Source organism: Paramormyrops kingsleyae, chromosome 1 (assembly GCF_048594095.1).
Source record: "Paramormyrops kingsleyae isolate MSU_618 chromosome 1, PKINGS_0.4, whole genome shotgun sequence".
Taxonomy (NCBI): Eukaryota; Metazoa; Chordata; class Actinopteri; order Osteoglossiformes; family Mormyridae; genus Paramormyrops; species Paramormyrops kingsleyae.
The window spans coordinates 68,939,124-68,964,281 of record NC_132797.1 but is presented as its reverse complement, the minus strand read 5'-3'; the positions used below and the strand labels follow the sequence as shown (position 1 = coordinate 68,964,281).

Below are 25,158 nucleotides of genomic sequence, written 5' to 3'. Positions count from 1 at the left end.
ATATTAAAGAAAAAAAAAATGAGTAGCTAACAAGGTAAGATATACGTACATGCCTAAATAAAATATACTTAAACATATAAAGCATACATATGAATATTAACGGGGAAAGATCTCAAGGTTCAGGGATGTATGGCGCCAATAACATGAAGCAGATACTCCGCAAACTGATATTTCCTGTTAAATGTAATATTTCTCAGGCTAAATGTCAAAGAGACACTGGGGTAGCCCAGATGTCAGTAATTTCCATGCATGCCGGGGTTTGAATCTGAGTGCTGTGTACGTGAGTGCCAGAGCAGGGTATTTATCTCAAACACTTATCATTGGGGTTCTCAACTGGTTAAGCCTGAGGATCCAGAATTTTCCCTAGTCAGTAGGTAAAGTTTCAAATTCATGGTAGAAGTTGTAGGTCGGGGAAGGGGAATGAAAGGTGTTTCATTTTTTAAACTGCGCACTACACAACCAACTGAAAACGGACACTTTTTGGGGGCTGACCCAGAAGTTCAGGAACTGATTCATATATATCACAAGAAAAGGATGACATTTTAATGAAGCATTAATGGCAGTAACAGTGACATGGTGCATCAGTATGTAGAGCTGTGGCCTCACACCTATAGGGCTGTGGATTTGACTCTAAATCATGTGTGTGGACTTTGTCTCTAAATCATCCATAGAGTATGATGGTGTACGTGTGCTGCACTGGACTGGTGTCTCTTTCAAGGTGTCCTCTGTCTCCTGTCCTACACTCCTGGGATAGGCTCACAGCAACGCTGTACTGGCTAACCAGGCAAGGAAGATGGATGGGTGAAGATTTTCATTTACTTGGTGTCTGAGCAACATGACACATTTACATGCAGCGCTAACTTCTGAATCACAATAAACGCAACATTTATCATTTTTTATGTACGTTATATAATTTATAGAGCAGTAATACCTATTTTTTTCTGCAGCTCTTAAAGCACAATGACCGATCATTAAAAGGCACTTTGAAAGCTCTTGATATATATCTGTTACCTCTAGCTGTTACCGCTCAGAAAATAACAACAAGAGACATTTTTTAAAATGAGCCTCCAAGGCTGAGTAGAGGACCGAGCTGGTTAATACCGTTCCATTTTTTCGCACGGTTTGACCATTGAAGGGGCTGATTTTTAAGCACCAAAGAGCCCGGCTAAAACGAGCAATTACCGATCCGTGGTTTTCCCATTCCTCATGGCGCGCTAACACAGAGCGAGTGCGCGGCCCGCTCCCCACCTCCCCGGCGGGTGTAAAAGCGAGCAGCGCCGATATTGATTTACTCTTCAGCTGTGTGCGCATAAGCAGCCGCGGGGCTTTTTACACCGTCCCGCAGTGAGGTCGAAGGATCCCGAACGGATCCGAGGAAAGACCCGGAGTGGGCGGGGCCAGCCGAGGCTAACCCGCTTGAGAGCGACGAGCCGCATCTTCCATCATTCATCAGCTCCGTCGTTCTCTCCCACTTAATAGAATAAAAAAAAATCGAGTGTCGAGAGGAGTCGGCCACAAAAGGGCCTTAATTAAACTTTTCACCACCGCCTGCCAAACTGCAGAACCATGAAAAACAGATTAGCTACTGTATGCCTCCTGAGTCTCAACATGCAATACTCTCACTTTTCATTTCAGAACTGCCTCGCTGTATTCATATTTCTCTTTTAATATTCATATCCTGATGTTAAACAGACTAATAACTTCAATAAGCAACTGACTTGACCTGGATACCAAAAAGTACAGTATTGCAAACTTTTTCCACATATATAGCTATAGACTATAATACAACAATTTAAAGAAAACCATGGCAAGATCGCCTACTGGCAATGGTAGTACCCATATGAGATTTCGAGTCCTTGGATTTGAGTTACAGCCACGGAAAAATTAAGGACCACTCCATACATATTTTTAAACAAATCTGCGTTTTTTAAATCCTGGTTTAATCCTGGTTCTGCTGGCAGAGGCTACACTAAGCGTCATGCAGGCTGCTTCCAGGCTCAGAGTTTCTAAGCCAGCAGTACACAAGAACAAGGCGAAGCAGGAGACACTGGGAATGACCAAAAACCAGCCAGGTAGAGAGCGGAAGTGACTTTCTAATGCCAGAGATGACCGTTCACTTATCTGACAATTTCTCGTGAATCGTAGGACGACATCAAGTGACCTTCAAAAGGAATGGGAAACATTAAGTGCAGGTGTGAAGTGCACTGCTAGGACAGTTCATATCAGGCTCTTAGAAGCAGAACTGAAGTCCCATAAAGCCAGGAAGAAGCCCTTCATTAATGAGAAGGAGGGAAGAGCTAGGCTATATTTATTTAGTTAGTTAGTTTCCGAGGGATCCCCCTCCAGCTCACAAATTTTATCAAGTTTTATCAACACAATCATACGAAAATTACAAAAATTTACCAAGAACCCCACCCTTCCCCAGTCAACAATCTCAGCCCCACCATTCACCATTTGGTCTCTGAGCAAGGCTCTCAGAGATGTATGTCACTTTGGATAAGGGCCTTTTAAAAAAATATCATGTAATTTAATACCTAGAACATCATGTTTACTGTAATGGTAGAACAAAGGATGACCTCTCAAATACATGTTCTCACCTGCTGCAGGATCAGGTCTGGTTCACACGGTTGAGAAGGACCTCGCCTCTCCTCGGTCAGTCGGAAACGTAGGTCGTCCCTCAGCTGCCAAATGGGCTCCACTGTGGCTGTCAGAAACGCTGCTCGCTCCCTCTCCAGGAGCCCCTCTGTCCGAGATATGGCCCTCAGCACGGCACCACAAGGGCAAGGCAACAGGAGCAGGTGGATGCTGAGGAAGGAGACATACCATACTCCAGGAACTGGGACAAGAATTCCATATCTGCCCCTCCTTGCCCCAAGAATTCTTGAAGCTCTGACTCTGCTTTACCCCTGGAGTAACAAAAAGAAAGAGTTTCAAGAATGAATTAGGGTTCACGTCTACAAGACACCTCGGTGACAATTTTCCAGCCAATTTCAACGGGTGTATTCCATAAAAAATCTACACGACTGTAACTATAGAAACACTAAGGAGATAATTCAGTTACTTCTTTGTTTAAGAACTATTTTTAAAATTCAATTACTTGCTAAAGCTCCAGATTGGCCAGTAATGGCTGTTTAAGTGGAGCACTGAGCACCTGTAGGGATTATTTGATGGAAAGGTCTCCGGCGTTATGTAAACGCAATGTTTGCCCTTCGGACGTAACCAAATTAACATGGAACCATCTGAAAATGTTGGGAAACAGCACAATCCCTGAGACTACAGTGTGGCGCAAGTACTGACGCACTGATAAGCTTTCAAGAACAATCCTGTTGTTTGAGCATCTTGGAGTCATGTGAGTGAATTCCCCCCCCCCCCCCTGCCCGCCCCGCCCCCCCCCCGCCCGCCCCGCCCCCCCCCCAAGGCATCCAGTTAGTTCTCTTGTCAGCTGTTTCTTCAGTGACTCCATGAGCTACGCCATGCCAGCCGATTGCTTTCATTCTGGGCAGGGGGTGAGTGCCCGCTCTGTCTCACCGGGCCCGGGCTAATCTGCCGTGCTCTCGGCTCCAGGCTTGTCGGTGCTGCCTCAGAAGCGTGGTCTCTTTGGACCTCTGTGCTGCCTGGCGCGTCCTCAGGATCTGGGAAGAACGCTGCTTAATTAGCACTCCATCCAACGGTAAATCCAATATTATATAAACGACACAGAATAGAACACAGGGGTGATTCTAGGATTTTTTTTAAGGTAGGGGGCATAAGAGGAGCCATAATTCATACAGAGGGGCCAACCCTATCATTAGCCAATGTTATGTTTTGAATCAGTGAGTGATGGGGAGAGGGCACTGGGGGGCCAATCAGCTGGAGCCAGGGCCCCTGTGGCCCCACCCCTGTATCTACCTCCAGTTAAACATATTTAATTATACATCTATATTTCATAGAGCTAAAATAAATGTTAACTCCAGTGGGTAGCATTGTGAATCCAACTGCTGTTCTGTGAGTTTGGAGTTTGCATGTTCTGCCCATGTTGCGTGTTTCCTCCCGAAGTCCAATGACACACATTTAGGTATTTAAATTGCCTGTGTGTGTGTGTGTGTGTATGCAAGCGGGTTTACCTATCCTTATGGGGACCTTATGGGGACATAATGTCCCCATAACGTGATAAATATCTGTTTTACAAAAATAGGTGACTGCTATGAAAAAACTAAAAATGCAAAAACTCTTGTATTTTGTTAGGTTACTTATGGTTATGGTTAGGGCAGGGTAGGGGTTAAGGTTGTCATAGTTAGCGTTAGCATTTTTCCCATTGAAATGAATGAGTGGTCCCCATAAGGATATGTTTACCCTACATGTGCGTGTGCGTGTGTGCTCTGTAACACACTAGTATCCCATCCAGGGCATATGCTAACCTTGTACTCTCTGCTGCCTGGAAAGGGCTTCTGGTTCCCTGCATCCCTGAACAGATTAAGTGGGTGTATGGATGGATGGATGGATAGAAAGTGCCACACAAACCATGGACTCTGGACGTACCACTGGATTTTTGCCTAATACATTTTAGCACAGCTTAAACATGTTAACCATTGTGACTTGCAAATCCACAACACAAAACGGGTGAGAAAATGGATTTTACTGACTCTTGTTACAGCCATTGTCAATTGTTTTGTCCCTCTTTGATACAGGCTATGAAGTACCTCTGTGGGATTTTGTGCAATGGAGTCTTGTCATGGAGCCTTGAATGGAAAGGACATCCTCAATTTAAAATGTTGGCAACATAGCACACAGTAGATATATCTCTGCTGGGAAAACAGCAGTTGGGGTGGGGGAGGGGCAGCAATCCCTTTAATTCTTTGGATGTTTTAATTAACACACTGCTGACTACATGACCAAAACTTATCACATGCCCAGGGTCTAGGACAGTGCGACTCCCACTTGGTCATGCTGACAGTATCCTAGGTCACTCCCTGTATCTTAGTCATACTCCATTACACCAGTTGCATTTAACACTCTAAAATGCCTCACCATCACTCACAATCACATCTCGCCAGCAAAAAAAAAGACTCACAAGCATGATTTTCACAGCACCAAAAAACTGAGGTGGCTCATTTGTAATTTTCAGACAATATTGAAGAATTTCCTTCCAATCATGATGCATCATGATATTATGAAAAAGGATAAAATTAATTTTCTTGTAATTTCCATAACAAATCAAACAGTCAGAATGAGGAAACACATAAACAATCTTTGCTCAGACCTGCAGTACCGGCCAGTGATTATGGTTGTATTTTTTGTTTTATTTAGCAAAGGCTGAACATCCATCCTTCCTCCAACAGCTTATCAAGTGCAGTGTCAAGGGAAGCTGGGAGCGTACCGCATACAGCCCTGGGAACAGGGGGGGGGGGGCACTGCAGTGGAGGGGGCACTCAGAGACACACACACACATACACACACACACATACGCACATACACCCACATACATGCACTCACGCATACACACGCACGTGCACACATAGATGCACACACACGCACACACACACACACACACACACATGCACACACACATATGCACACACACACATTTGCACATACATGCACACATACACACACTCACGCAAACACATGCACATGCACACATAGATGCACACACGCAAACACATGCACACACACACACACACACACACACACACTTTGGGCACTTTAGAGCCACTTCACTGTTGCATGTTGTCAGACTGTGGTAAGAAACCAGAGGACCCAGAATAAATGCACAAATACACTGGTACATACACCGAGGTGGGGTTAAACCTCCAACACTTCAGTAACACTCAAGATCTTTTCCTCTTTGAGTATTATTATAATATAATTATAATATAATTACTATAATTTACCAAGAGATCACAATGTTAGTCATCCTTTGAAGAAGTACAAAAGTTGAATATGGAAAACAAATTCAGTTTGGCGATACCTATCCATCTTGATTGTGTGACATCAGAGTACAAAAACTGCTGACATATGACTTGATTTCTTTATGCAAATGACAACTTGTGTTAACATAACCCTAACTTTTCATGTGCTGATGTAATCATGTCAGGTAAATCTGGGTTTTCCCTCATTTTTACAGCTATATTTTGACTCTTTGGGGATTTAAAAAAAACAGTTATATAACTTAGTAGTGCCCAGTGGATTCTGGGATAGGCTCCAGGCCCACCGCGACCCTGTACAGGGTAATGGATGGAAGACTGATGGATGGAAATATAACAGTCTTTTCTCATACTGGTTTAAGCTTGATTTAGTACTGGGCTGGACCTGCCACGAGAAGTCAACATGTAGACTGGTATCGTCTATCTGCCGGCTTTAATCGTCATATCACCGGCGCCACTGATACGGCTGTTTAGCTTCACAGCCGTGAGTCTCCCCTGCGGGTCGCATGCTGATCGCAATCTTATCGGGATGTCTCCCTGCAAAGGTGTCAAGATGTGCCCTCGACACCTCGAAAGTCAGCCTGATCCAGCAATGCTCTCTCTCTCTCCCTCGCTCGCTCACTCTCGCACACGCTCAAATTAATTTTACCACAATCCACAAAAGACTCTCAGCCAGCCTGAGCTTTTTTTTGGGGGGGGGGAGGGGGTGTGTGCCAAATGATGTATGCAAACATGACCTGCCTTATCTGGCCTGTGCAGAGAACTTAACTGGCGTACACCTCAGGCAAATGTAATGATGCGGCAAACTGCTGCTCCTGCTGTAAACCCCCCCATTAGGATACCGCCAGTCTGAAGGCATAATCCCCCCCCCCCCCCCCCCCACCCTCGGGGTTACAGAGACGGGATAAGGCATGGCAGACACACTGAATGTTTAAACAGCTTCATGGTTCATCACGTTATAGACACACAAACATTCAGCATTGCCATTCTATCCTTTATCTCCTATTGTTCTTCTTCTTAATAATTGGGCACCATGCTTTCAGTAATAAGCATAAAACGATCAGTGCACTTAGAGAGTCGTGACGTATGTGCGACTCTTCAGCCGATGCCGATTTTACGCAGCACGCAACTTAGCACTGGACGTAAATGGCAAACTTACTTTACTGACTGTAAAGCCCGTATTACTTTCTCACGTAATGGGCTTTCTTTGCAGGGAATCAACTGGTAAATGGCACCATTAAAATAACTACTTAAAGTCTCTGTTTTTAAGAAAAAGTGAAATTTGTTCATAAAATATATGCAGCTGACCTGTACACATCCACTCCAAAAAAGAGAAATTCTATATTTTTTATATAAATATATATAGATTTATATATATATATAAATATATATATATACACACACACAAAATTAAACAGTGATATATTAAAAATGCATATTTCTATAATAATAATAATAATACTTATTATTATTATTATTACTCTACTTTTACTTGCTTTTTTTTGATGATTGTTTTATAATTTTGTTCGGATTATTCGCAGGGCACTATGACAATGTGTGTCGAAATATTTCATGTAATACATAGAATACAATGTTCAAGACCTGTTGATTCATTTCAAGCACATATGAGAATACTTCACCCCCATCTTCAAAAGAAAAATATTTTTCCTTCTTATAATTTAAAAAGTAAAATGAGCTATTGTGATTTCACTGATAATATGGACCAAAAACACTGACATTGACATGGTCTATGAATATTTATTGGGGGTATTTGTTCAGGAATACTAAATGGAGGAGTTTGCTGGATGAGAACTCAATTACAATGCAGGGGTGACATTTTGGTGCTTTCTCATCTTTGTAATGTGAACTGTTATTTAAAAGGAAGAAGAAATTTTTGATATTTTAGAATGAATACGATTCCCCCGTCGAATGGTCTTGAGTGTTCTGACAGAGTCTAGGATCTTCAATAGTCCAAAAAAAAAAAGATTCTTTTGGCAAGGTGCATTTGGTTCACTTAATAATTACACGCTTCAAAGTACGGTGGTCAGATTGCTGCAGCAGCCACAAAGACCCCGCAAGCAATTTGGAGCAGGTTCCGTCAGTGACACAAGAGTAAAAAAGAAAAAACACCCAATCAATAAATAGGTCCTCTGATTCATAGCACCTGCCCATCCATCTACAAATTTTATACCATTATTAGCCTGCTGAAAAGATAAGTATCCATGTGGAGTTTTTTTTGGGGAGGTGGCAGAACAGCCACAAAGTAGACTTTTTCCTCAGTAGCAGAACAAAGAAAATAACGGCATGTCCTCTGAGCTGACAGGATACGGCGAAACTTTGGAGAGAAGCCTTTCCATTATTAATAGGGAGTTCTACTGAAATTCCATTTCACAGGTTGTTTTTCGTCTGTAGTGTGCCGGGTCTCTACACCAAATGGTACGTTTTATTTTGTTAATTATCACTTTCATGTACCATTTTATGAGAGTGCAGATCACAGTCAGCGTGATCTGTCAGCCTCATACCAAATGTCAAATTCAATATTTAGGCCTACTACCCGATCTGCTCTATAACTTTTGATAGTTTTATCAGTGACCAAGGAAAGCTGTTTAGGAGGGGACTGTGTTTTGTTGTTTAAATTCATCCAAATCAACCTCCATGTGATGCCTTAAATAAAAAACGCCCTGTTTCAGAGTTTCAAAAATCATTTTACACAGTGTTTGAAAGAGTGACGAGGCGGAAGTGCTTCTGATCTTCATAACCTGCACATTTACTGTAGAGGTGCTCCAGGCAACTTGGGCAAATGGTAAATGTAATGCAATGACCGAGCCAGGAAAAACTCTAATCTATATCCTAACTGGGTCACGCCTACCATCGAGGTGCATCGTGACCCTGTGAGTGGCTACTGCGGGGCTCTCCAAGCTGAGATAGCAGGCAGAGGCTCCGGGTATAGAAGTACTGTGAGGTCAACAGCAACTTCTTAGTGGGAAAGAGCTATACAGCTACAGCTGTGCAACGGACAAAGATGTCTATGAGTCAGCAATGTCCTGGTCAATCCGGGAAGCTGGACTGTTTGGCAGAGAGGATAGAATAGGGCATTACTATAAAAATCCCCTAAAAAAAGGCTGCAAGTTCACAACAGTGTATTTGAGTGCTTTGGGAAACGTGGCAAAAGGTTCCGTGATTGAACTTAATTGCCCATAGCGTGTGATTTTGTGTGTGTGTTCATGCCTTGTGCTGGACTGGGATGCTGGACTGGGATGCTGGACTGGGAGCACTGCCCAGTGCTCTGTGCTTCCTGGGATAGACTCCAGGCCTACAATGACCCTGGATGGATATTTCTGGTCCAAAAGCCAAACGATTCCTCTGGGGCGAACCCAGCACAGCAAATTAGCCAGCCGATCTCCATCTCTACTTCTAAGCAAGCCAGTGGCATATGTTTATGGGGTGGCAGTTCATTAGCAAGTACAGCGAGTACGACAAGCTTAGTTTGAAACACTTTATGAAGGAGAGAAAAAAGTGACTCTTCAGCAACAGTGATGACAAATGTCTTGCCAGCACACTAAACAAATAAAAACCTTCACAGAGAATATATTCCAGTAAAACTATCCACTCTCCATACCTACCTCAACATCATGGAGTCACAGAGAGCCTGGAGTACCTCACACACCCTGGACAGGATGCTTGTTCATTGCAGGGCACTTCAGAAACAATGGGCGACTTAGACATTCCGGCTTGGCTAACCACATGTTTTTACACTGCGGGTGGAAACTGGAGAACCCGGAAGGAACCACCACACACACGCAAACATCTTCCAGAAAAGATTTTAAATATTGCTGTCCCTCGACATTCCTAACCGGTTTCTCAGAGCTTGTGCAATTTTGGCAAAACTGCTGCAGGTCCAAAGAGATGTTGAGATATACCTTCTGTTAAAGTTACTTCTGTCCAGTGCAGATTTGGTCACTTTTCGTGATGTTTTCTGTTGATTATTAAATTTTGCCACCCATAAAATGTGCTCAGCTTCAACACCCAAGCTGTAATTCATTCATTTACAATATGGAATGTGTTTGTGTCATTCCTGCATTTGAACAGACACCGCAGACTTCATTTTCATTTAATTTAAACCCCATAGCCTGGATACTGAATTTATTCTTCGACGATTATTGCACAGTGGCACAAGAAATAGGCTCATCCTCTGACTTAAGCTGTTAGCCTTTTGCTCAGGGCTCATGATACTTTAAAACATACTACTGGAGAATATGCTTTATTATAAGACGTGTCATAAGAATTATTTGGTCAATACTTTGGTCGAATATGTTCCTGCACATTTCCCAATGAAAGTCATTGTAGCTAATACACAATCTTAAACACTTTGATTATTATGGTAATGAGATGTGCATCTTTTAGTGATATAGCGTTTATTGTGGTTTTATAGGGACTAGTGGGGGTGCCCATTGCATTGTGCCCTGATCTTCCTGGGACAGAACCAGCATGGCCTGGTAATTGAAAAGCAGTGAAGAGCTAGAGAAGTGGACAGAATGGATGATGACTTCCCCATGTTGAAATGTCTTTCTATTGTGTTCATTTCCCCCTGTCCTTCTTGCTGCACACATCTCCATTCCTATCCCATCCATGAGTCACATAGTTTTGTTCTCCATCTGCCCTGGAGCAAATCTCGTGGCAGATCATTGGAACCATTGCTCACAGAACACTGGATTCATTAAGTAGAGAAAAGGACGAAACTGGAAGGAATATTGTGTGAAAACAGAATATTAAATTAGTGTAAAGAACCCATGTAGTATATAATAGTTGCATCAGCTAGTATGTTGGCCTGTAAGAGAATTCTGAAAAAGGTCAGTCCTACCTTTTCCTCAAGCTGAGCAGAATCACGTTTCTTGGCTTCCACCAAGGTTTGTAGGGTTTCGTAGCAAACTGGCTTGTATTTCCCACTTCCCATGCCGGCGTTCATTCGTCAGTGCAGCCTCCCTGTATCAGTGAGAGAAAACGTCAACCAGACTGATGAAAAACTGGATTCAAAGTTCAGACGTGCCGTTAATTGCAGACATTAAATTCCTCCATTTTCAAAAGGGGTGGGATGGGGGGGCATGGCTGGTCGACCACAAAAGCAAAGTGAGGCAAAAAAATATAAACAGTCAACTATCCACCCCTTGAATTCCAAACAAATATCTATGAAGACACTACATCCATCATTGTTTTTCTTTTGTCATAGGCAGAGTACTTCCATCGTGATTTATGTTCCGGAACTTCAGAGTCACTGTGCGAATAAGAATGCAATGGAGTACGCCGAGCACGTGTAGGAATGTCAGCCTCATGTGGGGATCAAATTTCCAAAATCCGAGAATGAACTCATCGCTATCGTGATGGCAAGTTAAGAACTGATGCAGATCTCTGTTGCTCAGAGCTCACACACCTGCTGACCAGCTGGATATAAACGCAGTGCTTGCATTCCTGCCATGACATTTATCCCCTCTGGGGTGTCTCCTGCCTTGGGGTGTCTCCTGCCTTGTGCCCTGTGCTTCTCAGGACAGATTCCCCCCGATGTTGTGTGGGTTTTAGCCCAGGCATCGTGGATGTCAATTATGGGGGGATGGGGGCTTGTAACGCCCCTCCCCAATAATTACAGCCTTAATAATTAAACCCCCCTGGACCCCCTTAAATGGGTGGCGACCTTAAACTCCCCAATGCTCAACCCAAAGTTATGCCCTTGACTGGAATCTCTAAACAGCCCATAGCGTTTGCATATTGTGATTGGACTGGAATCACATCCAGAGTTTTCTCCAGCCTTAGATAGGCTCCAGGCATTCCCAACCCTGTACAGTTTTGTTCTTAATATTTCCTTTGGTTGTGTTTTGACCTATGGTTCTTGGATATTGATTTATGCATGTTAGCCCAGATTACGATTCATTAAGGCCGCTAACGCCGGAGCGTACGTACATAAATGCTGACTCATAATAGCAGGACACGTTAAATAACGAGCGACTCGTCTCTTATAAAGCCCAACAGGATTCAATTTTACATTAAGGTAGTGATTTACTGTCGAGCTTCCTCACTGCTCATAGTTAATTGCATCTTACAACCGCTTATCCTGAGCAAGGTCGCGTGACTTTACCATTTTACTGTAAGAAAATTGGATTGTATACGAAATTAACCACTTAGAAAGCAGTTAATTCTCAAGTTAATAATAGGCTTTAACCTCATTTGACCACTTTTATATCAAGAGAGAAGCGAAATGTTTGAAATATTTCTGTTCAATATAATTTCCCCGAGGCAGCCCTAAGGAACGTTACACTGACCTATCGGTATATGTTACAAAATGATTTTTAACATTGCTTGAAACGGATATACCTTTAAATTGTGTCTGTTTAAAGTAATGCACCCGTCTCCAAAGATTAATGTAACAACGGAAAACAGTAAATTAAATGGAAATTTTCAGTTTTATTATAAAAGAAAAAAATATTGAGAAACCAAAGATCAGCTGACGTATCCGAGGCTACTATTACTCTTTGCAACGAATTTTTTTCAGGCAGCATAAATAATAGTTAATAACAAAATACAAATGGACCTTAAAACATAAAAAACCGATCATACGAATTGACATACTATACAATGTGCACTAGTCTATCATTAGCATAGACAGCTAGTCAACTATTTTCTTTAATAACACTGCTATTGTTATATAACTTCAACATTTGTACTACTAAGAGGTACACATACCGCTAGGAATCGATTGCACTACACGGCTAAGTACCTGGATTGTAAATGCACATGTTGTACCAAGTAATGTAACGCTGAACGAAGAGATTTGATATCCGTTTTGGATCTGAAACAATTAATCCTAGTTACAGACAACGTTTACCTTTCAAATTCTTTAAAAAAACCTAATTAAAGCCTCCTCCTTCAAGCACTAATTGTTGGTTGACAAATCTGGTAACCAAGGAAACATGCATGTACATCCTCATTGGTAGATTTAATAAAACGACCGTCCAATGAAATTCAAGATATTTTCCGGCCATGGCCAATGGCTTGCGCTCCCATCGCGTTGACGTCATGCATCACTGTACTCCCTCGGTTGGTATAGCCGAGCGAGGAAAGCAGAGATTTCGCTCTGAGCCATGGAGGCAAATTAGACCGCTGAACGTCTGGGAGCGAGTCGGCGTTTATCTTAAATATATTTGCATAACTACAGCCGCATGTTCCGATGGGGTTCCGCTCCAGCGCCTACGGTTTACGGTGACTGCACTCCTCCTCAAGGTAAGATCCCTGTTTAATTTTTTCGGACGAAGTGAAATCGGTGTAATTTGCACAGCACCGAAGTGGTTCTGAGATTCGACTGGGCTGCATGTGATGAAATTTGTGCATAATGTGCTTTGCATTAAGTTTGCATCGTTATTCGCGTTATTTGCGGTTATGCAGAGTGTACACGAGCCACCAAGTAGGTTACCCTAGAGTCACCTTTACATTGTCACTTATACCGTTTGCTGATTGATAAAGGTCGGGCGGCATTTCATAAATCTCACTGGCAGATTTTCTCTGTATTATAACTTTTAATACGCCATGTGTTCATTAGCGTTTGGCGCTTGGCTCGGATACATTGTAACATTGGCGCTGTCACAACGAAGCGATTGCATTGAATAGTAACTGAATGAATAGGCAGGTGTGCTCTGTGCAAGAATCCCAGGAATGCTAGATAGTATAATGCCAGAGGCGGGGAGTATGGGGGGGGGGGGGGGGGGGGGGTCACGCAGTGGTATTGCTGCATTACATTTCCTTCGAACACTGTATCATATTGTATCACATCCAGGCACAATCCATGTTTATATCTTATCATTGTCACCATGTTTTGCCTTTTATTAGCAGACGTGAAGTTCACGGTGCGTATTATCGTCTCTCAACTTTTTAACAGTATACACATCGTATTAAATTGTATTGACGTTTAGAAATATTCAGACCTAATCTCTGTGCTGTCTTCCCAGCTGCAGAACGGCGTTAAAGACGCCCTTGTGTGAGGAATGCAAGTTTTCATTTAAGAGAAAACTGAATAGTTTGTGACGCTGTTCGCTGCCTCTTTTTATGCAGCTGTTATACGTTATAACCAATGGTTCTACTCGTATGATAGTGCCCTGTTCAGATTTTACCCAGTATCGCCCTACGGATATAATCGGGATGTAGCTTTTGGTGGGGCGGATCGGAGAGACTGGGTCTTGTTTAGGGTTGCTGGCTGCGGCGCAGGGTTTGCACCCTCGAGGCGACGCCGCATTACCCCCCCCCCACCCCACCCCACCCCACCCCGATGGTGTATTCGCTTGCTCAATCAGTTGCACACCATGCAAAACTGTCAGAGTTGTATTTTCTGGTTTGTACGGCTTAGGACGCTCGATTTGCCGCTCGTATTTCAAAACGTGTAAGGGTTTATTTAAACATGCACAACTTTCCCGCCTACTATACGTGCAATTTGCGCAGTTGGTCGTTTGAAATATGTATGGCATAAGTAAAGATTTCTTTTGAGCCGTGAGTTGTAAGCACTTGGATTTTTTTGCACACTTCCACGAGGCAACTTACCTTTGAACTAGACAACTATCAATTGTCTTGCGTTAGCACAGACTGATGCTGCAGTTTACAAGTGGAGTTCATTTACTGATGCACAACGCACACCAAAACACCTGTTGGAAAAGCCATAACCAAAACGCGGTCTGTTTTCTATAGTGAGCGAAGTTCCATCTTTTAAAGATGTAAAGGCAAATTGCTTTTTAAAATGGGTTACCCTTTCCTTTCTAATAAAGAGTTGCCGTGATCCTGATAGGATTTTTTTTCCAAGAATCGAACATTGGTTTTAGTGTAAAGTCCATTTGACACGGCCGCTTCTCAGATCGATTGCTAATTTTTAAATGTTCCGCAGTATCTTCCATAAGGTAGCCTACTATAAGAATTAAAGTACGGCAGTGGGCTTCAACGTGGGAACGGGCATTAGGAACAGGAGCATGGATTGTGATTCTGTCCATCCTCCTTTTTCTTAGTGTTCAAAATATGTGCCTCCAGCTTCGCTGAGATGTGTGTTTTGCAGTGAATTTTAATCTCGGGGAAAATTGACTTCAGATTTTCGCGGAGAAATACATTTTCCCTCCTTCTCTTATTCTTTCCCCGCTGAGCCGTTTCCAGTATTGGCTAGAAGAAGTTTTTTTTTCTTCTTCCAGGCGGTATGGCCTTAAACTGCTGAGCTGATTTGATTGATGTTTACATGATTTGGCTGCCTGCGTCTGTTGAAAGCCGTTGTGCGTGCCAAAATACTGGTTGATAAAGTATTGTTGCAGTAGTAAAATATTTTGCTTACTTTGTCATTAAAACATATTTTCTTTAAGAACAATAGCCTACATGAAATTCCTACATGCATAATTTCACCTTTATGGCAAAGTACATGTTGCAGTTAAATGACGACGTACATTTTCTCATTTGATTTTAAACACTTGTAGTAATTTGCTAGTATTTGTACTGTACTGTATAGATGACTGTATACATTATATGTAACATTAGACCCTTGGATCTCCACCCCATCTTTAATAATGTAATAAGAGGTTACGAAATAAGATGTTGTGACCTGGGAGGTGCAAAATATGTAAATGCCACAGTGTATCTGACAGTGAGTTAAGAGCGTCCTTCCCGTGCTAACCGCGGCCACAATGAGCCGTCGTCTTACGTTCATATATAGGTGTCGCACTTCTCGCGGTCGGCCTCCGCGAGCCGGCTAGCACCTGCAGCTCGTGCTGTGCGCCTGGAGCTGCGAGCTGCCGCGTGCAATCCGAAGGAGTGCGTTTACTTTTACTGACAGCTCTAACGAGCCCACTGCTGCATGTCCTATGTGGTGCTGAGAGGCAGATCAACAATATATTTATATTCTTCCCGGACTACGGGGAAGACTGCCTGGTTCTTCTTCTGAATTTTGAAGTAGAATTTTTATCGGTTAATCCGTTGGAGCGATTTTCTGAGCTTGGACCCAGTGATAAATGTAGCTCTGTCTAGCGAGATGCCAACGCTTAGAGAAATTCATACAGAGCATTGTGAGTACAGATGTGTTTGTTTTCTCGGTTGTTCAGTAACTGGGTTCTTGCTGTAATCTTTGAGAGGAAAACTCAGCGAAATAGCACGTAGGCCTGAAAAAACCGGTTTTTAACGAGAAGCCCTTTTGAAGATTGTCGAGATTGTAATGAAGAAATACTCAAAGTATGTCGTAAATTTGTGAGGCCAATTTTAGACCTCCTATGTATTTTAAGGGTGAAAAAACAGAAGATTTGTAGGCTGTCTTGGATGGAGGCGGCGAAATTTGCGCTGCATTTAGTCACTTTTTGGTATCTGATTGTACTTTCGTTTCCTAAGTACTGCGTTTGCATTTATTCAGCACATGCTTTTGTCCAAATTGATGTTAAAGCGAGGCAGTTAATAGTCCTGACTCCTACATCATCATCACAGCTATTTCATTCATTGTGCTGAGTACAGGTACAGAGCCGAGAAATGCAGTATTACTGTGTAAACAGGAGCTATAGTATAAGCCGTGGGTTTCCTCATCTCTTAGCCCTACTGCATGTTTCTGGTTGTTTAGTAACCTCACCTTAAAGTGGGAACCATGTGTTTGCTTGGTCCTATTTAATTTCACTCTCCTCTGCACACTCCCACCGTCTCGCTCGCCACCGCAAATGCAGTCTGTTAAAGGAGTCCACCCAAAGTAGGCGACTTGAAAATTCTCTCGTGAAGCTGCTCTGCTCCTTCAGTGTTTTTCGGTCACGGAGGCATATGTGGCTCCTGTCTCTAATCTCTGCTCAGATCGGGTTGGCAACTAACGGCATGGATAATAAAGTTAGCTTTTTGCCAGAGGGTTTCCAATAGGCTGAGTCTCCTGGGCCGTGTCGTCATGTCCTGAAAGCCAGTAAATTGTGCTATGATTCAGGTAAATTAGCCGCTTAGGTCTGCAAGGCGACTTGGTCGTACAATGAGAAGTGTTTTGGCTCCTCTCACACAGTCATTTTCTGTCTGTGTGTTGTTGACGTTGACGGTAGATACTGTAGATGCTATCGAATAACTTCTTGCAATTAACTCGGGTACGAAATCAGCAATTTTGACAAGTTTCTGCTTGCTCTAGGGAGATGAGCAATACCCCCTCTCAGAATATCACTGTGGTTTGGTGTCAAATAGGAGTTTAGGTTTTTATGAGTTTATTTGACCCTGGGCTTGGGTCGGGTGATCCGTAGCAAGTCTTTACATCAGATAGCTAATTCAGCTTTGCATAGGAGTGTCTGTACTGCTAACAGTAACAGCTTGGTTCTTTTAAGTAGGATTTAAAATGCACCTTTTGTTCTTCTAAATGTCAATACCTCAGATGTTGCGATATCCAGAGTGCTTACTGGTGAAATGTATTACATTGGCACGGGTCACTATAGAAATTCAAATATCGTGCTGTTTATCTTAGAGCAATTCTTCTTATGTATGAGAAATATTGAATATCGCTCATTACTTTTCAGTTTTTTCTCCCCCCTTTGAACACCTGCAGGTTGTGGTCTTCAGAGAACAAGTTAGTTCTTCACACTGGACTATCTGGTTTCCACTGTGCACTTCCAGTGCACTTTGCCTTGTAAGCAGAGTATGCATTGCTGCTCTTTTGGTTGAATCTGGAACCCATGCACTTCGCAAACTGGGTATGAATTTTCCAGACAAACAATGAGGGCTTTTCCATCTTTTTTTTTTTTGGACAGGCATAGATGTGAATAATCGACAGTAACTGTTGATAATGTGCAGATAGTTAAATAGTATTTCTGGGTAATGGGGTTAATCAAGGGTTTTGTGATCTCCTGTTGATTTAGTGCCTATTCATTATGTGCAAAAGTGTCCTTATAAATAAGTGTTTAGATCAGCTTCTGCACAGCAGTCTTTTGTCTTCCTCCCATTTTCACATGTTATTGAAAAGACACTCGTTTATCATGTTAAACACTATTTCTTATGAACAGCTACGTGAGTTCAGTTTAAATTTTAATAACCTAATACTGTATCTGGACTGGAGATGACCTTGCATGTTATTTATCATCATAACCAGTATATATATGCCACATCTTTGTCTGTATTCTTTATTTGATATCGATTGAAACAGAATCATTTGCTAAATTGCATGTTTATAATGTCTGTGATATTAATTGCTTTATGCCTTTCTCTGATGTCTTGATAGGGCATTAGTCCGTGAGGAAGTGAAATTCCCTTGAACCTCAGTAATTGAAGTTGTCACTTTCTGCGAGCTACGTTTTCAGAAGTTATTTTGAACCTCAAGATAGGTGCTGGAAGCAGTTTGATTATACCTTTGAACCATTTCATTGCTTTTTTTCTATTGCGACGTATGACTTTCATATTCTCTTGACCTAGCGTTTCATTTTCGTTAAATATCTGACTGTTTTGCTAATAGGTTTTTATTCCTGTGCTCGCTAAATTTTTTTTATAATAGCTAAGAAATACTTCATCCCTCCCCTGCTGTATAGATATCATGTATTTCTGTTTTAGCACTAAGATATTCCAACTTGCATTTCTACGTAAATGCATCCTGTAAATGTGCATTTTATTCCTTTTAAAGTATGTTTACCTGAACCTAGGTTTCAGTAGCATAATTATGCATTTATTGAAGGAGAAGTGTTCCTGGTTCAATCACAAATCCAGTTGGTTAAGTACTTATTTTGATATGCTGCCATAGTGACGTGTTGCTATAATTACAGTTACCTTGTTACACATGCATTGCATGAAATCATGGCTCTACCCAGACCCGCGTGCAGATTAGGTAGAGTACAGCAGGCCTATGCAAGCCTATTGGCACTCCACAGCTAGAGTCTCGGTGGGATGAAGGTGACGTGGACTGGGGGGGAAATGTCAGTGATTTTTGAAGGTTAGGTGCACAATGGACCTGGCCTCCCCACCCGCTTGGCCCCCAAGTCAATCTAAACTAGGGGTGGCACGGTTCACAAAACCCACGGTTCGGTTTGTATCACGGTTTTAGGGTCACGGTTTTCGGTTCTGTACGGTTCTTGTTATTTTTTCTTTTAATCTTTAACACTCCAGAAATGTACTTCAGCATATGATATATAGCTTAATTATCCACAATTTAGGATACAGTATTAAAAAAGCTATATCATGTAATCATGCATAAACTGAATTTGACTTGACTTAAAGCACATTATTAAAATTATTAAACATTATTAATCCCAGAACAGTAATAAAATAAAAGTCTTGCCTTAACATAAATGCTAAAAGAATAGTTCGCTTTAATCGCTATTACAGTTGGGTATGGGCATGCGGTCTTATTTAGAAAACATACAAAAAGAGACGCATATAATGTTTAATCATTCGTTTTGTATTTGTCCGGTCCACGGGGTTAATTTAATTGGGGATCGTTAAAATGATAAATCACCTATCTTGATTAAGCCTGATTCGGTTCGTTATATATATAAATATATATATATATATATAACGTGAAAAAAATTGGTATTCATTATATTGAATGTTCTTGAGTAATCGATAAAATCCAGTTTCTGTGTATGTACAAGACATCAATTTGTAATAGTTCAAAATATGTCCAGTTGATATGTCTAGTATGATCATCTGGCAATAGCCTGTAGGTCTGTGTGGTCAGACACTGCAATAAACAGAATTTTTAGGAACATGGCAAATGTTCACATTGCAGCATGGAAGCAGGCTCACTGTTACAACGCTGACCGGGGAAGCAGAGGCGAGGAGACCTAGGATCGGGGGAATGCGGGGTTTAATGAGCAAAAGGAACACAGACGAGCGGTAAAGCAGAATTGCAATATAATGACCGGACTGGAGAAAGAAACGGAAACGCGGACTAAATACCATGGAGTAATGACAAATTTGACAACAATCAGGAACAGCTGGTAAACACGGGGAATCCACACAGGGTTAACGAGGGGGCGTGGCACACGGAAAGAGCGGACGATCGAGGCATGACACTCACTGGAGTGCTTTGTCACAGATAACTTAATTTTCTTTAACAAAGTGCCTAACCGCACATTAAATAAAGTCACACAACAAAGGCGCACAACAGTGTTCAGATGTTGTGCTATCGGTTGGCTGAAATTTAAACGTTTTCTTCAGAGACGGTGGTAACGCCGAAAACACGAGCTAAACGCAGCAAACGAAAGGCTACCGGAAATTACTTAGCTGGCTGAACTTTTACCGGAACTACGTCACAACGCTCTGTGCATATAGCCTATTCTTTCGCGCGAAAGGGAAACACACTGACATCACATACGGGGCACGAGGCTACATTGCGCATGTCATGAACCGTCGAACCGTGCGACGCATGCATGCTCCGAACCGAGACAAGCGAACCGAACGGTTCGGTTTTTTTTCATGAACCGTGCCATCCCTAATCTAAACCCACATGGACTACTGTATTCCAACCATTTGCCCTACTGATAAATTTTCCCTGGATGTGGAATCAAAGGTGCACTTAATTGCAAATTGCCCCCCCCCCCCCCCCCAGTCCGCCAGTGGCTTGCCTAGGGATTCACATGTATACAAGCGGAACAAGGTTTATCTGAATTTCTATAACATTTTCAGTAGGATTGGTACACAGCTCTGGAGTTAACCTCTTTCTTGTAATTAGGAGGGAAACATAAATTTGGCCCCATGTGCTGGATGTCGCAAAAGAATCTGATATGTAGTTGATCAACATACTGCCTGAAGTAACCAAGGTCCCCTCTGCATTTCATCAACACAGTGGACCTGCCTGTCGACTGTAGTCTGAGAACTCATTCTCAAACATTTTTTGTAATATCTTTCTATCTTTGTAATATCTTTTGTAATATCTTCCTTTTTATGAAAGACCCTCAGCTTGTTCGAAGCAATCTCATTGGTGACACATCTGTTAAAATCCATAAAGCGCACATCTAATGCAGTATAATAAAGCCCTATAATTCTTCTGTAGCCTATTCATATCAAGACTGGTGTTTATGGATACATATGACTGCCTGTCAGACTATTATGTGGATGTAACACATTATAATGATTTATGGATGCATCCGGAGAGCCTTACTTATATGAAGTGTTAGCATATTATGAATGAGTCTTGCATCTTGCCTCATGCATCCCATGCATCTGGATGGAAATGCATGGGTGGATTTTGTGGGTTGTTTTTGTCTGTGTTGTTGTGCTCAGCCGGGTCCTTGAATGTTCTCTCTTTGTCGTATTTGTGGAGCTTCTTGAGGAAGCCTGCATAGTCTGAGACATCGGGTACTGGCCCCAGCTGAAAGTTGATTGGCCCCAGGAGTTGCCTCTACTCCTGTCACTTACCAGTTTAAAGGATATCATTGGCTAATGAGGAGAAGGGTGGCCTCTTCTGTATGAATTCCTCTTATGCTCCTCACCTTACATCATAGAATCAGCCCTGGTGCTAGAGGGCGGCTACAGGGTGGGCTGCCCTTGCCCCGCCCCCACCCCCCGCTGAGACTGCTCACAGGTGTCCCCAACCAGATGTAAGGACAGGTGACAGCAATTAACTCCTAATTTGTTAACCTGAGACGTGAGATGGCTGACCATGGCCAATGACGATTCTTAATTCCCGGAGATAGTCAACAGATGGGTTGCTGTTTTGTTTTCTTCAACACCAGAGTGCTGGCAGTGAAAGCGGAGGGCTGACTGCCTTGCGTGGTCAGATATTCTGGCAGGAGCCCTCCGTCGTGACTGTTGTGCCAAAATCTGATACGTCGGGTAAGGTATTAAGTTTCTGATGGTGGAATCCCCTGCAGGTGACCGGGAGGCTCGTGTTCCCACAAAGCGTGAGGCTCTATGGAAGCATCCGGATTGGACAAGATAGCGTACATCTTCCCCTTGGCGCATCTCCCCACGCCTACGGCCCCTCCTTGAAAAAAGTACAGAGGCAGCTCTGAACTTGAAAATGAAACCGTAACGGAACCTGTAATTCTGGTTCTCCAAGTAATGCCCCAAAACCGTGACAATTGGTTAAAATGTAACCGTGCTAGCATTGCTGACAACTCTGTATAAGGGCATGGAAAGTTGTTGAATGGTTCTGATGTTCCTTTTTGTGCCTGCTACGGTATTAAGAACCCAAAGCTACAATGTTAGGGCTGTAGTATACCATATAATGTACCTAAAGAGCTTTTATAAATGCGGATGCTGATGTTGGTATTCATTGCCTTTATGTTTTTTGAGTCAAAGGAACCTTTTTCTATGTCAGATATGTACAGTCATCCATCTACTTATGTCCTATAGAGTAATGTCTGATCATACTTGCCTCCAAGGTCCCTTGAAAGCCTTAATTTAAAAATGTATCAATAGACATCTTCAGTAGACTTAGTGGACGTTTTTTGTATCTTGTGTGTGGCGTGCAGCGAGATCCAAAAGAAATGCATTGCCAACTATAGAGGTTTAGTTAAGTGCGTTTGATAATGTATCTTATGTTAAACAGTATATTTGACCTCTCCCCTATAATGGTCAAGATATGTCCAGAGTGACTTGTGTCCTCACTTCTCGAATGTAATCCGAATGCAAGTCGATGGGTATCTGTATTATTTGCTGTCTTTTTTTAAGAAGAATCAGTCGATGTCCAAATGGGACACGCTTTAAGGGGATTATATCGCCCATTTGGTTTGGGAATGTTTGGGCAGCCTGAGGATGAAATACAAAGTCAGCTGGAGTCTGACTGGCGCAGAGTGCTGCTGCTGTGACTCTCAGCAGGAGAAGTGGTGCAGTGATGATGATGATGATGATGATGAAGAAGACGACGAGAATAGGTTGCTTTTGATGAAGAAACCCCTTATCCTTCATCAGTAGTTTCAGAAGTTTATTTGAATGGGGCTCAATTTGGCTCAAGTGCTCAAGCAAAGCAGCATTCATGCAGTCACATGGACAGAGAGCAGCACATGAACCGAAACGCCGACCTTCTCCTTATCGTGTCGGAGACCACGCTGTCGGTTTCTCTTCTGGCTTTTCTGGGAGTCTTAGTGGCCAGAATTCTAGCTCTTTCTTCATTTTTTTTTAAATTTTATTTTTAAGCCACACATTCCATGAGTTTGATGACTCTCATTAGCCAAAGAAGCGCGGCTAACTTGGAAGTTTTATCTTCTGAATTTGTCCTATATGATTTGCGGCTCATAGATCTAAGTGCTTTATCCTGACTTAAACTCTTACATGTTACACAGATCCACTCCCTTGCAGCTGGGAAAAGAGTCTTAAATGTATTTTGGGGTGATTGATTACTGACTAATGCCTTTTTTATGTGTTATCCAGTCATCCTGCTGTTTTGTATTGGACATATTAAAGACCCAGTGTGTTGGAAAAGGCCTTAATACCAGGTAAAGTTGATGGTAAAATTTGGACTTGGATGAACCACTCAAGGAAGAAGTACTCAATCATGAGAGCAATGAACGTGCCAAGGAGGCAGAAGACCCAGACAGAAGCTAGGGTGTTCTGGAGCGTTGCTGTTTGTGGTCTGCATTGACCTGTGATTGATTTGGCGGCACATAATAATAATAATAATCATCATCATCAACACCATCATCATTTCCATCTATTTCTCCAAAATAACTTATAGAAAATAGGGTAATAGTGAGCCTCCAGCATAGTCCAGGAAGGACAGGGCACAAGGCAGGGCATATCCTGATGGCATTCCGGTTCGTCATAGGGAAGAGGTATGGACACACACACACTCGCATATACTGATAGACACAGAGAGGCAGACACATACACACACATTAGGAGGACATGCAAACCCCACCAAGGAGGGTCAGGATGGGAGTGAAGCCCACAACCCTGAAGGTGTTCCTTATTACTGACCTGATTACTTTCTCTCTCAGTTGACCTGTAGCATGCTCAAAAATAATGTCTTACCTTTGTTGTGAGCAGCCCCCGAACCTTAAAGTGCGGTTTTAACATCAAAGCTCAGTTTTATTGACATTAAAAAGGAGTCGTCTGGCATTAGAACCCATATTTGCTTGGGCCCGTCTTTGAAGCCAAGCAGCTAAAGGCAGGCCTTTTCCACGTTAGTGTAGTGATATAGATGTGCTCATGTGTGGCTGGCTGTCGTTCAGCCTTCAGTGCTGAAGGTTACTGGATCGAGCATAAACTGCAGAGGGAATAATTATCTCGCTGCGTCACCTTTCATGCGCTTTGGCTTATCGCTGGCCGTGATTGTGGGACCATTGAGAGACGAAGGCCCTCACATGAGGTACAATGAATGTGCCGTATTGACCTTGGAGACGGGCGACAGCCTGGCAGAGTCCTTGCTCCGTCCATGTTCTGCTGAATTTTTAAAATAGCATTCAAGCTGTTAAGGGTTAAGGTCAGCTGTTAAGAATTCAAGCAGCCTTAGTGGTGCTGTTAGGGGGATTATCACAGATAGAGCAGAGTAGCTGTTGTTTTTCTGTTAGGAGGACAAGGTTGGAGATGAGGTTCTAAGCTGGAATTGTATAGGAAGAGCATGCATGTTTCCGGGTCGCAGCCGGCACATCCGGATCCCGCATCTCGCCTCCAAATGATTGGCTGCGGCTCCAGACTCGTGGAAGCTGTGTGATCGGGTGTGTTTGTGTTCTCAGCCCACGTCTGTGTCTCGCTGAGGGGAGAGACAAGAACGGTCTGTGGGGGTCCAACGTTCCACGCAGTGTCACTGAAGGATGCCTGGGGATGGTGGAGGGGAAGTTTGATTCTGTAAAAGCTTTTAAAAAAACAGTCTTCTTGTTTACTATTCTGCCCCATCTGAACAAGAAATGAGACACACTGTGCGATTTATTTCCTAATGCATCACGTGAGCGTGTGCCGGGGGTGGGGGGGGGGCTTGACACTGAGGGGGAATCCACTGTGATCGATGTTCATCCGATCTAGGTCTAGGTTACTGGTGCTCCACTTGAAAGGGGATCCTTCATCCTCCGTGATTGTCGGGACACATGGGCCAAAGACACCTTGAACTCAGGGAGCCCACGATTGAGATGTTGCCCAATCACGGCACTACAGCGCACACCAACTTCCCGAGTGCTTCGGAGGCGTTTTTATCCAATCTTTTTTTTTTTTATTCTGTGAGTAATTATCCTTTGTACATGCGGTGGTTATTAAAAACCTTTTGTCCTGTCACATCATCGCTGGAGACGGTCTCTAGATGAAAGGATGTACATTTCCCAGTGACCCGTCACACGTCTTCTCTGGAGCTTCCGGGCTGTTAATCATCGGCACTAATATAGTCGGC

The 25,158-nt window shown here is 42.7% G+C and overlaps 2 protein-coding genes across 9 annotated transcripts in view; one reads left to right on the top strand and one right to left on the bottom strand.

Moving 5' to 3' along the window:
• Positions 1–12,850, bottom strand: part of LOC111856786 (coiled-coil domain-containing protein 148) — a 29,441-nt gene extending 16,591 nt beyond the window's left edge. The window contains exons 1-5 of one of the 3 annotated variants that reach the window (XM_023837132.2): positions 12,778–12,850; positions 10,765–10,886; positions 3,529–3,632; positions 2,824–2,906; positions 2,598–2,743 (exon numbers count right to left, since the gene is read on the bottom strand). In XM_023837132.2, the coding sequence (XP_023692900.2) occupies positions 2,598–2,743; positions 2,824–2,906; positions 3,529–3,632; positions 10,765–10,869 (438 nt within the window). In that variant the 5' untranslated portion in view covers positions 10,870–10,886; positions 12,778–12,850. Of the gene's footprint in view, positions 1–1,182; positions 1,361–2,597; positions 2,744–2,823; positions 2,907–3,528; positions 3,633–10,764; positions 10,887–12,669 lie in introns of those variants that run through there. The other 2 variants (XM_023837056.2, XM_023837210.2) reach the window with 2 other exon arrangements.
• A 149-nt stretch (positions 12,851–12,999) lies between these two features.
• Positions 13,000–25,158, top strand: part of LOC111857377 (plakophilin-4) — an 83,545-nt gene continuing 71,386 nt past the window's right edge. For all 6 annotated transcript variants that reach the window (XM_072718586.1, XM_072718580.1, XM_072718569.1 and 3 more), the window contains exon 1: positions 13,000–13,172. In XM_072718586.1, coding sequence (XP_072574687.1) covers positions 13,112–13,172 — 61 coding nt within the window. In that variant the 5' untranslated portion in view covers positions 13,000–13,111. The remainder of the gene's footprint in view (positions 13,173–25,158) is intronic.